Source organism: Schistocerca cancellata, chromosome 3 (genome assembly GCF_023864275.1).
Source record: "Schistocerca cancellata isolate TAMUIC-IGC-003103 chromosome 3, iqSchCanc2.1, whole genome shotgun sequence".
In the NCBI taxonomy this organism is placed as follows: domain Eukaryota; kingdom Metazoa; phylum Arthropoda; class Insecta; order Orthoptera; family Acrididae; genus Schistocerca; species Schistocerca cancellata.
In genome coordinates this window covers 590,262,349-590,279,000 of record NC_064628.1, presented here as the reverse complement: position 1 = coordinate 590,279,000, position 16,652 = coordinate 590,262,349, and the positions used below count along the sequence as shown (strand labels likewise).

General features: G+C 40.7%; 1 protein-coding gene across 1 annotated transcript in view; it reads right to left on the bottom strand.

Moving 5' to 3' along the window:
- Positions 1-16,652, bottom strand: part of LOC126176445 (uncharacterized) — a 155,578-nt gene that overhangs the window by 51,744 nt on the left and 87,182 nt on the right. The window contains exons 3-4 of the mRNA XM_049923601.1: positions 12,214-12,361; positions 5,643-5,828 (exon numbers count right to left, since the gene is read on the bottom strand). Coding sequence (XP_049779558.1) covers positions 5,643-5,828; positions 12,214-12,361 — 334 coding nt within the window. The remainder of the gene's footprint in view (positions 1-5,642; positions 5,829-12,213; positions 12,362-16,652) is intronic.

Below are 16,652 nucleotides of genomic sequence, written 5' to 3'. Positions count from 1 at the left end.
TAATGGTAGACCAGGCTGTATTTCAACATGTGAGGAAAGCTTTCAATGTTCTGTGAAATCCCTCTACTTTGCTGTTTGTGGAAGGGGGGGGGGGGGGGGGGGGTGGCAACTGACAACTGATCGAGTCTGCCCCATGTTACAGCTAACATTTTAAATAGGTCTGATGTGAACTGTCATCCACACTCTGCTGTTATGTGACAGGGCACCCAAAATGTGAGACCCAGGTGTCCATGAAAGCTGTAGCTACTGTTTCCACCCATGATGTTGGGCAGCAGTATGGCCTCTTGCCACTGGTTGAACCTATCAATGACAGTGAAAATATATACCTAAGGTCATTTGACACTGAGGGGCGTCCAACAAGGTCAATATTGATATGGGAGATATAATGGTCAACCAGAGGGAAAGAGGCAACTGGAGCATGGACATGGCGGTCTCCTTTGGCATGCTGATATGGGAGGCATTATCATGCCCAGATGGTGCAATCCCATTGTTTGCATGGCCATATAAAGTATCCTCGCACAATAATCATGGATGCCTGAACACCAGGGTGAGACAAACTGGAGGTTATCAAAACCCAGCTAACAGAAGTCGTGGGATAGGTGGGCTCATATGCATTCATTAGGACTATCTGGATGGCCAGAACTCACACATAAATTGCACCAAATATATGACCCCATACCTGGGATCATATACAGTTAAAGGTTGAGTCTGGTGCTGGGATCACTGCACAGTCTTTGTAATTTGTGGTAGGCAGCATAATCAAGGGGGGCTGTAATTCTAGGCAGCTAAGACAGTGACAATATTGTCAATGCCTGCCACATGTCATATGTCAGTTGTGATTTCTGCAACATATTCTTGTTGTTGGAACTGCCAAGGGAAAATTTGGCTGCTGTCTTTTTGTCAGGAACCTGTGGCGAGGGACTGGTGGTCAGTGAACACTTTAAAGGGGTGCCCTTCAACAGAGAGGTTGAAATATTTTATCACTTCGTATACAGCAAAAAGTTCATGGTAGTAAGTGGCCCACTGCTGATTTGGTTCAGACAGCTTCAGGGAGAAAAACGCCAGTGGCTGCCGAGCACCTTAGATGTGTTGCAGTAGGAGAGTCATGTGAGCCAGTTTGTAAGCAGTAGGATATTCGGTATTATCATAGGTTCGGCCAGAGCACACAGCTGTTTCAGGAGCTGTGAGGGCTGCATATCAGTGCATTCCTCTTTTGAAAATAACACATGTGTGTGCTCCATCTCTGACGAGGTCAACTGGCCTAATCAGTCAGTCTTTAAGTGCATGGAGTTTGCCTGGTTCAGATGGAGCAGTGGTGATGCCACAAGCTTCTGCAGCAATTGAAAGCTCCAGCTGTGTGACCATCAGAGTGAAACATCTAGTGTCATGAGCCACTGAAGACCCAGCAAAAATTGCTTCCACAGAGGCAAACCACAGCTGGGGGTCGCAAGAATTAAAATGCAGCAGGTGAACCACAGCATGAGCTGGCTGGGTGGGGGAAGGTGGGGCATGTGCCCGGCAGTGGTGTTTTGTGTGAACTGTGCATCTTGGGAGGGGGGGAGGGGGTTTGCCAGCCAGAGCAGAGCTCAAAAGCGGGTGTTGGTCAGCTTTCCGGTCTGACCTATGATTCTAAGTTCTTAAGGATCTGTTATGCAGCTCAGATGGAGTCTCCAGTGTGGGAACCGTAGTATGTTCCATGAACTAATCTGCTCCAAATAAACGTTACATAGGAATGGATGTGATGGAATGGCCCAGGGCATATGTCACTTGTAACAATTTACTATTTATCACAAAAAAGAATTAATAAAATTAAAAGAAAGAATCTCATTGAAAAATTACAATGATCATGTTGACACTGACAGTAGTAATTTGTGCCTAATTTTGAATAAGCAAATATTTGGCAATATGTAACTTGAAAATCCCATAAGTTCTGGAATCAACACTGGCATAGAACAGCTAAGTCTCACACTAAAACAGAAACTATTAATAGTGCTCCATGCAGCATGCAGCATGCAGCATGTGGTTTCTTGCATTGTCTACAGTAACTGATATCTTTGTTTTCATAATCAATGTAGTTAGTTGACATTAACTAAAAATAGTTCACAGAATAATATTATTCAGTGGATAGTTGCTCGATCACCATTGACCAGGCATTTTCAGTTGGTGAGAGATCTGGAGAATGTGCTGGCCAGGGCAGCAGTTGAACATTGTCTGTATCCAGAAAGGCCCATACAGGACCTGCAAAATGCGGTCGTGCATTATCCAGCCGAAATGTAGGGTTTCGCAGGGATCGAGTGAAGGGTAGAGCCATGGGTTGTAACACATCTGAAATGTAACATCCACTGTTCAAAGTGTCGTCAATGCGAACAAGAGGTAACCGAGACGTGTAACCAATGGCACCCCATACCATCACGCCAGGTGATACGCCAGTATGGCGATGGCGAATACATGCTTCCAATGTGTGTTCACTGCGATGTCACCAAACATGGATGTGACCATCATGATGCTGTAAACAGAACCTGGATTCATCTGAAAAAATGATGTTTTGCCATTAGTGCACCCAGGTTTGTTGCTGAGTACACCATCACAGGCGCTTCTGTCTGTGATGCAGTGTCAAGGGTAACCACAGCCATGGTCTCTGAGCTGATAGTCCATGATGATGCAAACATCATGGAACTGTTCGTGCAGATGATTGTTGTCTTGCAAACATCCCCATCTGTTGACTCAGGGATTGAGATGTGGCTGCACGATCCATTACAGCCATGCAGATGAGATGCCTGCCATCTCGACTGCTAGTGATATGAGGCCATTGGGATCCAGCACGGCATTCTGTATTACCCTCCTGAACCCACTGATTCCATATTCTGCTAACAGTCATTGGATCTCGACCAATGTGAGCAGCAATGTCCCGATATGGTAAACTGCAATCGCGATAGGCTACAGTCCGACCTTTATCAAAGTTGGAAACGTGATGGTACGTATTTCTCCTCCTTACACAAAGCATCACAACAACGTTTCACCAGGCAACACCGGTCAACTGCTGTTTGTGTATGAGAAATTGGTTGGAAACGTTCCTCATGTCAGCATGTTGTATGTGTCGCCACCGGTGCCAACCTTGTGTGAATGTTCTGAAAAGCTAATCATTTGCATATCACAGCATCTTCTTCCTGTCTGTTAAATTCGCATCTGTAGCACATCATCTTCTTGGTGTAGCAATTTTAATGGCCAGTAGTGTACATAATCCACAAATTTCTAATATTTTCATTGTCCAGTGCATTCACAGATGGGCCTGCTTAGTACAGCAGGTTCACACCTATGTTACTGTGTTGCTCTTTGCCTACTGATGCAAGGTTTAGAATGCAATTTATACCATTGGTTCAATTCAGTGGGGTCCGATAATCAGATGCTCCATGCATGTAATCCTTAGTCTCTGGCAAGCATTTTTCTGCACATACAAATCATCTAGAGCCCCTTGCTCATATACCACCAGCTCTCCATAGGCGTGTGCCATGCACTGCTATGTTGCTAAGCAATATCAAGCCATTTTACCCACTTGGCATCTTCTTGCTTGAACTTAAACTAATCACATGAGAAGCCAGTAAATTTCTGATATCACATTTTTCAGTTATTAACAAAAGTCGGGAGAGAATATCATGTTGTGCATAGTGCTATGCATCTCTGCAGGAAGTGTTACCAAGGAGAATACCTGTTGCCATGGGGCATTTGGGGAAAAACTCCATGCTTTGCAAACAGGTGAGCATGAGATATACTACTGCTTGCTGTTATACATGGTCTGCAATTCTCTGTGCTCCAGTTGATGTGTCATCTGCTCAGTGCTAGCCCATCTGTAACAGCAGATGGATGGCACACACGAATGTGGATTTGCCCATCGCCACACTGTCTATATTTAGCAGTTGTTTACTCTACTTTTTAATCCTTACATATTTTGCAATTTCTAAGTGCTACATAATGAATAATTACTACCGTATTTACTCGAATCCAAGCCACACTCGAATCTAAGCCGCATCTGAAAAATGAGACTAGAAATCAAGGAAAAAAATTTTCCGGATCTAAGCCGCACCTGAAATTTGTGACTCGAAATTCAAGGGAAGGGAATAGTTTTAGGCCACACCTCCAAATCAAAACAAAGTTGGTCCATTGTAATATGAGACACAATTTAGGTCGAATAAATGACGATACAGCTACAGTAGTTATTCGAGTCATAAGCTTAGCAGTTAAGCTTTAGCAGGTAGCCAATGCTATGCATCAGGTGCTCCGTCCGTATTTATACGGGTACCCTTCCTTTTTCATATGCTTCGTCTGGTTTGAATTGATTGCTTACTTTTTTTTGATCTGATAAGTGCTGTTCTCTTTGTTATAGGTGTTTATGTCACTCTAAGCTGAAAATGCATTACTGTACTGTGTCATGCATTGTTTGTCGCATTCTGATAATGAGTGTTTACGGCCTGTCGCAGCTTGCAGCATGGCTTGCTTTTGTGTGCACTACCACCGCTTACAATTAAAAAAAAAAAGAGAGAGAGAGAGAGAGAGAGAGAGAGAGAGAAATCATCTCATTAGCAAACAATTGTAAGAGACTGCTATTTGTTGTTACTTACACTGCTGCTTTCTTTGATAATGATCAACAAATAATAGGCTGTGTATGATAGAAGGTGTTCGGAACGAGAGTTTAGCGAAAAATTTTCTCCGTTTGAAAATCTTTCCAGACGCCTCTTTAGTGCATCATATTCTGCACAGAAATTAGTCATCTTAGATTTAAAAATCTAGTCAATTGCCGTGCTTCAATTCTGACTGTATCATTATTAGGCATAAGAATAATACGAATATAAACATGACATGATATGTATATTCTTCCGCATTTGCTGTTGTCACACTCTAGTTTCGTAGTTTATTAGGCAGAGATAGCAGCAAACACGAAAGAATACATGGCAAAATGTTTATATTCGTATTATTCTTATGGTGAAGAGAATACTGCGTGTGATTCACAATTCATAAAAGTTCCTATTAGCAACCATCTCTTCTCACAGGTAGGAAAAAATTCAGAACGTAGAGTTGGCCATATTGACGAACATCCCAAACAGTCTTGCAAGCCGGATTTTCATAGTACATTGAAATGCTGCTACATTTGAAGATGAACAATACGGAATTTGTATTTACTTTGTTGGATAATGTATGAAAATGCAGTGGTCGAAACTCGGGGCAGAGAAAAAAGCTCGTCTTCCACCATTTTTTTTTTTAATTTTTTTACTGATGCAGATGTTTTGGCGCCAGTATTTTTCTTTGTGCCTGCAAAGCATGCCTGTGTAGCACTACATATATTCAATGGCAGAAGTTAGTTGTAGTTGTGGCGGCACCTACCAACATTTTTCAGAACTTTCGCTTACTTTGCACTCGATTCTAAGCCACAGGCAGTTTTTTGGATTACAAAAATCAGAAAAAAAGTGCGGCTTAGATTTGAGTAAATACGGTATTCATTAAGGTGGTTTAGTTTTGAGATAATACAAATAATTATTTTCAGTTTGTTATCGAAAAATGATACCTACACAAGTGAACAATAATTCCTCTTATACTGTTTCATATTGTGAGTCAAGTAGTGCTTTATCTTTGATAGTGGCCTTTCTCACCTGACCAAGTTTCTGTTTGATCATGGATGTATATGCTCCAACCAGTATTCTGTCGAGATGAATATGTTCCATAGTTCAGTGTAACAGAATATCCAACTACACGTCCAACTGTTTCTACTTGAGTCAATGGTTTCAGTGTGTAGCATCGTCCTGAGTTGAAAAATGTTTTGCTTGTTACCTCTACATCTGCAGTAGAAAAGAAAGAATAGTAAAATGAAATACATTCTTGATGAAATTTTGCTGTAATACAATAAAAATCATATGACACTTTGCAGTAGTTAACAATCGTTTTCAAAAATACAGGAAGCTCTGAAAGTAGAAGATATACCTACCACACTCCATTGTGATTTCATTTGACCAGGACACCACAAGAGTCTCAATGTAAATAGTGTAAAAGAAGAAATAAGTTCAGTCAGAGACATATATTTAACGTTATGGAATGTGGTTAGTTGAGGGTAAAGGAGTGCTTTTGACAGAAATATTTGTAGTGGAGTTTTCATCTAATAGAGAGAACACTATAAGGAGCATATTACATTAGGAAAAAGATAAACATACAAAAATAAAAGTAAATTTTTAATGACAGTAAGGCATCTCCTAAATTAATAAATATGAAGAAATATATCTTTAAATAAAAGTGGTAGGAATGAATGTCAGTCCAGATTGGTTAAAGGTCTATTTACTAAAATAAAAGGCAGTAAAACATTTGTAGCTATATTCAAGAAAACAATGAATGTTAAACTTCTACAGTGAAAATTTGCTTCCATTAGAGTGGACAGATATTCAGTAAGAAGGAAACATTTCAAAGGACTTAATATGGAAGCTACTCAGGTATAAAAGTTAAACAAAATGGAACTTAATTATAGATGAACAAGACATATATACAACACAAAAAGAATGTGGCAAATTATTATAATGAGGTAGGCTAGAGGAAAAAAGATATAAACTAGAAGGAAGAAAGGAAGATTATGGTTTAATGTCTCATCAACAGTGAGGTCATTAGGGATTGGATTGGTTCAAGGATGGAGAAAGAAACTGACTGTGCCCTTTCAAAGGAACTATAACAGTATTTCCCTGCAGTGATTTATGGAAATCAGAGAAAACCTGTAAACATAAAAACATCAAAGGGGTGATAAATAAAATTAAGAGAACTTGAAGAAAACTGGATGGTAGTTACAGGGTGACACAGAAAAAAGGGAATTTTTCCACAATCCAATAAAACTATAAGTGATGAAGTAAAGAAATTACATTCATAGTAATTGAAACCTTACAACTTTGCCATTTACAAAACATTGACGGCATTTATCATTTAAAAAAAAATTACATCCTTTAAATGGCATCCTCCTGTACAAATACGTTCATGAAATCTGCTATTGAGATTCCTCATTGACTGCTGCAACATCTCAGCTGGGATACCATCAACAGCATCCTGAATTCTCTATTTTAACTCTACCTGGGTTCTTGGTTGAGTCGTTTAGACTTTGCTCTTGAGGTAGCCCCACAAGAAAAAATCACAGACAGATAAATATGGCGACCTAGGGGACCAGGGAATGTTATTGAACTGTGATATCAACAGTTGCCAAACAATTCTCGCACATGTGCCATTGATTGCTGTGCAGTGTGTGATGTCACTCCATCCTGTTGAAACCAGGCTTCTTGAACGTTTGGAAACTTGTTCAATGCAGGTGCAACAACAGTTCATAACATCTCCATGTAACGATTGGCATTGACAGTTATTGAATTTCCCTGTTCATCTGTGGAAAAATATGGTCCGATATCCATGTGATGAAACACCCCACCATACTGTCACCATACAAGCGAGTAAAGGTCGCTCATGAACATCATTAGGATTTGTGTTTGCCCAGTAATGGTAGTTCTGTATATTCACATAATCTGTGAGATGAAAATGTGCCTCATCTGACATTCACAACTTGTTTAGAAATTTATCATCATTGTTTATTTTCGTTATCATTTGTTGACAGAATGCTAATCATAACCAGTAATCATTGTCCTACAATTGTTGCATCATCTGTAGTTTGTATGGATGAAATTTTAAATCAAACTGAAGAATTCTATGAACACTCTCCTGGAACATTCAAACCACTCCTGCTTGCTTATGAAATGAACGCCATGAGCTCTGTAAGACAGACTCGTGTATAACATCAATGTTTGCTGGAGAACAAAGACTTCTTGGTTGTCCTATTGGTTTCTTCTTGAGGGCAGATCCAGTCTCTTCAAAGTTATTAAGCCAACGTTTTATTACATGTTTTGACAGAATGGCATTATGATGTCCTAAATTATAAAAATGTTGAAACTCCCTCTGCAGCACTACCAAAATACCATTGTTATGGCTAACGCATGCCATTGTCCATTCCACTGATCCCTGATTGCTGAAATGGCGGACTGTTTGCTCACTAACTGTCGTGAACCTGCTGTGCTGCCACTTGCCCATGGCTGACACTACTCATTTTGAATATTCCCATTACTCTGTGTCACTCTGTACTATACAGCTGCTGGAGGATAACATTCTGATGTGTTGCCATTAGAGAGTAGAATTTAAAGAACCATCAATGTGGGTCTCTCTCCTCCCAACCCTTCTCAGAAAAAGTGATTTACAGAGTTTAGACTGTTAATTTTCATATTGTTGTGCATTTTTTCAATAATAAAGGAAATTCCCTTTCATTTGACTAAAATAGTTTGAAGTTTCTGGGAAGCCTAGCATCCCATATCCTATAAAATCACTGAAAGATGTAAAAGTAACTTCAGGCATGTTCTAGGGAAGTTTGTTGGGAGTCTTGCTCCTTGTATTGTACATTAGAGTCATGCCAAACAATGTTAATAGTAACATCAGAATTTTTTTGCAGATGTGTAGTTATCTACAAAAAAGAGTACTAACTGAAGAAAGCTTCACAAATAATCAGACATAGCATGATAATATTTCAAAATGGTGCAAAGATTGTTTTAAATTTTCAAAAATGTAAAACTGTGGAGTTCACAAAACCAAAAACATAATACAGTATGGATGCAACATCAATGAGTCATAGTTGGAATCAGTCAACTTGGTGTAACTACTTATGGGTATATGAATTGAAATGATCTAATAGGCTCAGTCACAAGGTAAACAGTCTTCATGTGGAAGTCTTTATTCGACTGGTAGGATACTGGGAAAATCCAATTAGTCTACAAAGGATATTGGTTACAAAACAGTTGTGTGACACATCCTAGAATACTGCTCAACTGAGTGGTGTACATACAAAATAGGATTAACAGCAGATATTGAATGTATACAAATAAGAGCAGCACAGTTTATCACAGGTTTGTTTGACCCAATGAGAGCATCACTGAAATGCTTAAAAACATGAATGGGAGAACACTTGAATGTAGACACTATGTATCCCATGAAAGCTTCAAGAGCCAACATGAAGATGGAAATTTAGGAATATCCCACACATTCCTACATAGTGCTCCAATAAGAACCACAGTAAAGCTAAGACTTTGTCTCCTGTAAGTTTTTGTGGCTTCATAATTGGATAATTTTTTTTGTTCATAAGTTGCCAATGGACCAGAAACAAGCCCTGACACATTGTAAATGTGAAATAATCTCTGAATGGTTGGAGCAGTATGGATGTACACTCCTGGAAATTGAAATGAGAACACCGTGAATTCATTGTCCCAGGAAGGGGAAACTTTATTGACACATTCCTGGGGTCAGATACATCACATGATCACACTGACAGAACCACAGGCACATAGACACAGGCAACAGAGCATGTACAATGTCGGCACTAGTACAATGTATATCCACCTTTCGCAGCAATGCAGGCTGCTTTTCTCCCATGGAGACGATCGTAGAGATGCTGGATGTAGTCCTGTGGAATGGCTTGCCATGCCATTTCCACCTGGCGCCTCAGTTGGACCAGCGTTCGTGCTGGACGTGCAGACCGCGTGAGACGACGCTTCATCCAGTCCCAAACATGCTCAATGGGGGACAGATCCGGAGATCTTGCTGGCCAGGATAGTTGACTTACACCTTCTAGAGCACGTTGGGTGGCATGGGATACATGCGGACGTGCATTGTCCTGTTGGAACAGCAAGTTCCCTTGCCGGTCTAGGAATGGTAGAACGATGGGTTCGATGACGGTTTGGATGTACCGTGCACTATTCAGTGTCCCCTCGACGATCACCAGTGGTGTACGGCCAGTGTAGGAGATCGCTCCCCACACCATGATGCTGGGTGTTGGCCCTGTGTGCCTCGGTCGTATGCAGTCCTGATTGTGGCGCTCACCTGCACGGCACCAAACACGCATACGACCATCATTGGCACCAAGGCAGAAGCGACTCTCATCGCTGAAGACGACACGTCTCCATTCGTCCCTCCATTCACGCCTGTCGCGACACCACTGGAGGCGGGCTGCACGATGTTGGGGCGTGAGCGGAAGATGCCCTAACGGTGTGCGGGACCATAGCCCAGCTTCATGGAGACGGTTGTGAATGGTCCTCGCCAATACCCCAGGAGCAACAGTGTCCCTAATTTGCTGGGAAGTGGCGGTGCGGTCCCCTACGGCACTGCGTAGGATCCTACGGTCTTGGCGTGCATCCGTGCGTCGCTGCGGTCCGGTCCCAGGTCGACGGGCACGTGCACCTTCCGCCGACCACTGGCGACAACATCGATGTACTGTGGAGACCTCACGCCCCACGTGTTGAGCAATTCGGCGGTACGTCCACCCGGCCTCCCACATGTCCACTATACGCCCTCGCTCAAAGTCCGTCAACTGCACATACGGTTCACGTCCACGCTGTCGCGGCATGCTACCAGTGTTAAAGACTGCGATGGAGCTCCGTATGCCACGGCAAACTGGCTGACACTGACGGCGGCAGTGCACAAATGCTGCGCAGCTAGCACCATTCGACGGCCAACACCGCGGTTCCTGGTGTGTCTGCTGTGCCGTGCGTGTGATCATTGCTTGTACAGCCCTCTCGCAGTGTCCGGAGCAAGTATGGTGGGTCTGACACACCGGTGTCAATGTGTTCTTTTTTCCATTTCCAGGAGTGTAGATGTATGTCAATGTAGACAACATTATACACACATCAAAGAAAGTTTTGCATCCACCCAGTGCCCAGGACTCCTGAAGATAGACATTGACTATGGATATTGTATTATAGGCACAGTCCCTTTGATTATTCAGAGATGTCACTAAACATGCCCAAAGATGTAAACAATCAAGCATGAGCAGCACCTATTAGATGGAGGGTGTCTGACAGCCGATCAGTTCCAGTCATTCCACCAGAAAGGAGGTACACGGCTCATGTTGTCTGCAGTTCAACCTCGCCTAGATGGTCAATACCATGATTTGATCACGTCCGCATTGTTACTTTGTGCCAGGAAGGGCTCTCAACAAGGGAAGTGTCCATGTGTCTCGGAGTGAACCAAATCAATGTTGGAGATACAGACACACAGGAACTGTCAATGACATGCCTCGCTTAGGCCACCCAAGGGCTACTACTGCAGTGGATGCCTGCTACCTACAAATTATGGCTCAGAGGAACCCTGACAGCAAGGCCACCATGTTGAATAATGCTTTTCATGCAGTCACATGATGTTGTGTTACAACTCAAACTGTGCACAATAGGCTGCATGATGTGCAACTTTGTTCCTGATGTCCTTGGCGAGGTCAATCTTTGCAACCATGACACCATGCAGCACAGTACAGATGGGCCCAACAAAACGCCTAATGGACCACTCAGGACTGGTATCACGTTCTCTTCACCGACAAGTGTCGTATATGCCTATAACCAGACAATCGTCGGAGACGTGTTTGGAGGCAACTCGGCCAGTCTGAACACCTTAGACACACTGTCCAGTGAGTGCAGCAAGGTGAAGGTTCTCTGCTGTTTTGGGGTGGCATTATGTGGGGCAGACATATGCCACTGGTGGTTGTGGAAGGGGACATAACGGCTGTGTGATATGTGAATGCCATCCTCTGACTGACAGTGCAACCATATCGGCAACATATTGGTGAGGCATTTGTCTTCACGGACGACAATTTGCGGCCCCACTGTGCACATCTTGTGAATTTCTTCCACCAGACATGAACCTATCGAACATGCCTGGGATAGACTGGAAAGGGCTGTTTATGGAGAACATGACCACCAACCATTCTGAGGGATCTACACTGAATTGCCATTGCGGTGTAGGACAATCTGGACCAACAGTGCCTTGATGAACTTGTGGATTGTATGCCACAGTGAGTACAGGTATGCATCAATGCAAGATGATGTGCTACTGGGTATTAGAGGTATCAGTGTGTACAGCAATCTGGACCACCACCTCTGAAGGTCTCGCAGTATGGTGGTACAACATACAGTGTGTGGTTTTCATGAGTAATAAAAAGGGTGGAAATGATGTTTATGTTGATCTCTATTCCAATTTTCTGTACAGGTTCCGGAACTCTCAGAACTGAGATGATGCAAACCTTTTTTTTTATGTGTGTATTTATTACTGATGATATTCATAATTTTTCTACTAGGTGATGCTTATGTACAGAATAATACAAGGAAAACTTTAAATAATTACTTTTTGCCTTATGGTATAAGCCATAAAGTACCAGCACTTCATCCTGTGTATATGTTGCCTCATCCCAAAATTGCTGGAGAGAAGCATTTTCATACGGAAAATATCGCCATTCAGAAGTCCAGTGTATCTTAGTGCCCAATTTATATTTCTAGAAAGAACATACAAAATATATTAATATAATACAAAATGCAGACAATTATATGAAAAAAGAAATCATTCAGCTTTTAGTGGAGGTGTTGAAAAGTGTACACCAGGGCTGTCCAACCTTTTAGCCTACATGGTTCACATTGGAAGAGGACAAGTATTTTTGGGCCACACACAACATACAAACACAAATTATAACCACTGAGCATATACATTAATTTATGATCCTTTATTCTGAAGAAGCAAGTGGAATTAATTTGATGCTTTATCTATGATATTTTGTTAATAATGTTATAAGTAGGTCATTATAAATGTGCCATTTGCTTTGAATTTGGGAAACTTATACCAGTATTAGGTTTGATCAAAGTGGCTGCAATTCTAGGGTGTCCTTAATGTGTTTGTCTGAAATTTTGTTTCTATTTTTAATCTTTGTGTGCTTTACTCTTGAAAGTAACTGTTCACAAATGTACGTGTGTCCAAATAAAGATGACATATATAATATATGGCTGTGCAGCAAGGGAGATTTGTCACTGGGCAGGTATGATTTGTAAAAGTCCAATGAAAGACACAATCAAATTTTTCTTTTCATTGGATGTGGGACTGCAGTTTTATGCATTCCATCTAAAAATCTTACGATACTGTTTCTATATTGTTTGTAAAAGTGTTGTATAAATACATTTTTTTCCCAGAAATCCTGAAATCAGTTTTAAAGTTATTCCATTAAATTGAAAAGTTTGGCTGCATGTATCATTCCATCTTTAGGATTATGTTTCAGTTTATCATTTTACATAAACAGCTCTTTTTTTCCCCTCGCAAAGGATATTCACTTTGGTCTGCATGCGGCCTGCAAGTTGGACACCCGTGGTGTTCATGTATGTAAAAAAAGTCCTTGGCTGCCCGATTGTTTTATTGTGTCTGTGGCATTGTGTGCTTTGAGGATGAATGGTTGATTAATTGCTTACATACTGTGTCCATTTATACTCAGTTTCTCACATACGTAGTAAGTGATTGTCATTTTTTTACCAAAAATATTTTCTACTAATGATCTGTGATTCACATAGCATATTAGCATCATAAATTCAGCAAGAAATTGTCTATGAAATAATCACATGAAATTCAACAGACTCTGTTTATCTGGTGATTATGACTCACTTAATATTGTACAAGTACATGTGACAAACGATTGAAAGTGACATAAATGTGAATAGTAGTTTTTTGGAATAATAAGACTTTTTGCAGATAATGCAATTATGTATAATGAGGTACCATCTGAAAAAAGCTGCAAAATTATTCAGTCAGAGCTAAATAAGATTTAAAAGTGATGCAAAGATTCGCAACGTCCTATAAATGTTCAGAAATGTAAAATTGTGCTATTCACAAAATGACAACAGTACTGATTAGTCACAGTTGGAATTAGTCAATTCATACAAATATTTGAGCAGGAGTATGAAATAGAAAGATTGCATTGGCTCAGCTGCAGATAAAGCAAGTAGCACACTTTGGTTTACTGGTACAGTACTAGTGAAATGCAGTCAGTCTAAAAAAAAGAGATTGCTCACAAATCATATGTGCAACATACACTAGAATATTGCTCAAATGTGTGTGACCCATACCAAATAGAACTAACAAGGGATATTGGAAATACATACAGAAGGGCAGCAAATGGTCACAGTTTTGTGTGACAGAGGTACTGAAAAAACTGAACTGGCAAACGCTTGAAGATAGATGCCAACTATCCTGAGATAGCCTACTTACAAAGTTTCAAGAACCAATATTAAGTTATGAATCTAGGAATATACTTTAACTCCCAATGTATTGCTCCCACAGGTATCACAAGGATAAAATTACAGCACCCACAGGGGAAGTTAAACAGTATTTCTTCCCATGCTCTACAAGTGAATGGAATGGGAAGAAGCCCTAATAAATGGTTCAGTGAGAAGAATAAGCTGTAGATGTAGATGGATTATTATTTTGCATGTTGTAACAAAAACTCTTAAATAATTAAAATAAAATTTTAGCATGAAATATTCAAAGCTGTCATAAATAAGTAAAATACAATCTCAGACAAAATAAATAAATAGAACAAAATAAAATAAAATAAAACATAAAAATAAATAAATAAGTAAATATACCTAAAAACAAAGATGATGTGACTTACCAAACGAAAGTGCTGGCAGGTCGACAGACACACAAACGAACACAAACATACACACATAAATAAGTAAAAATACACACTGTGAAGGAATTACCTGAATGGGATGGTAATCAGTATATGTAATGTACATGAACAAACAAACAAACAAATGATTACAATTTCAGAAAAATTGGATGATTTATTCAAGAAAGACCTTCGCCAGTTGTGTAAGTCAAGAATGTATTGGTCCATCTATAGCCCTTACAGAATCAGTTATTCAATTTGGCATCAATTGATAGATTTGTTGAATGTCTTCCTGAGATATTTTGTGCCAAATTCTGTTCAGTTGGCATGTCAGACTGATAAAATCCCAAGCTGGTTGGAGGGCTCTACCCATAATGCACCAAACTTTCTCAATTTGGGAGAGATCCAGCTAGCTTGCAAGGTAGGGTTTAGCAAGCACAAAGATAAGCAGTAGAAACTCTCCCCATGTGCGAGTAGGCATTATCTTGCTGAAATATAAGCCCAGGAAGGCTTGCCATGAAGGACAAGAAAATTGGGTGTAGAATATTGTCAATGTACTGCTGTGTTGTAACGGTGCTGCAATGTCAACCAAAGGGTTCCTGCTATGAAATTAAAAGGCATTCAGACCAGCACTCCTTGTTGTCAGGCTATGTGGTGGATGACAGCCAAGTTAGTATCCCACCACTATGCATGATGTCTCCAGACGCAGCTTCATTGGTCATCAGGGCTCAGTTTGAAGTGAGACTCATCAATGAAGACAATTCTTCCCCAGTCAGTGAAATTCTAGGCCAAAGACACGTCTGGAGATGCACTAGACAGGGATGGGATACCAACCTGACAGTCGCCTGCCATATGGCCTGACAACCAGCAACAATGCTCTGGAGTGCCATTCATTTTCATAACAGGACTCCTTAAGTTCATCCATAGTACCCTTAAAGCACAGCAGTACATTGATGCAGTTTGTTGCCATTCATGGCAAGTCATCCTAGTCTTAAATCATCTCTCCAGAGAGGTACTTGACGTACAGTTTCAACTTTTCGCAGCGTAATGAATAGTCCATTAAATTATGGCCATGCAGCCATGCAAATAAAATTTCTTCCACAGATATTTCAACCATGTATCATCTGGCCACCCTCAGAGTGAGACACAAGACTGACAACAAGGTGCCAAATGCGGTCTTAGGCTCCACTGCAGCAGTACACACCTGCAAGTCACAGACACTGGTCAGCAGCAAAAAGGTTTTCTTGCACACACGCTGCCTCTGGTGAAGACATACAGACATTTGAGTCACTTATTGATGTTTGTATTGATGTTTGTTTGGTGGTGATGACACCATGATGACTTCTCTGCAGTTTAATTTTCCAAAGAGCCGGATTCCATGCTTTGTCCAAATTAAAACCATTATTTCTATTAATTAAATTATTAGCTAATTTACCCTCTATTTCCATGAAGACATAGTCCCAAAAGGAAGAGGGGGATGTTAGAATCTTCACATCACTGTAGTTTGTGAAATGCTCTGTATCAGTACAATGTTGGGCCACAGCTGAGTTGTCTGGCTGTGATATGCATGTGTATTTTCGATGTTCCACACATCTCTCATGAATTGTACATGTTGTTTGTCCTATGTATGACTTCTCACAATTTCTGCAAGGAATCTGAAACACACCCACCTTATGAAGCAATAAATCATTCTTTACAGAGTTGAGTAAAGCTACAGTCTTCATGGGAGGCCGGAAGATCACCTTAACACAGTGTTTCTCAAGAATACAGCCTATCTTGGAGGATAGAGTACTCACATAGGGCAAAAACCCACTTGATCTGAAGGAATTACTATATTCTTCCCCATCAGATACCTGCATTTTAAGGTTTACATTTAATGCTCTACGAATATGTTGCAGAGAAAATCCATTCACTTTAAAAGTGTTCTTGATGTATGTGAGCTCTTCTTGCAAATTATCTTTATCGAATATACAGTGTGCCCTATGCACTAAGGTCTTAAGGACACCTATGGTCTGTGAAGTGTGATGGCAGCTATTGGCATGTAGATATAGATATGATGTACGGCTGCCATCAACTTTATGGCAAACGACAACATCCAAAAAGGGCAGGCAACATCCATGGTAAATTTGATACTAGT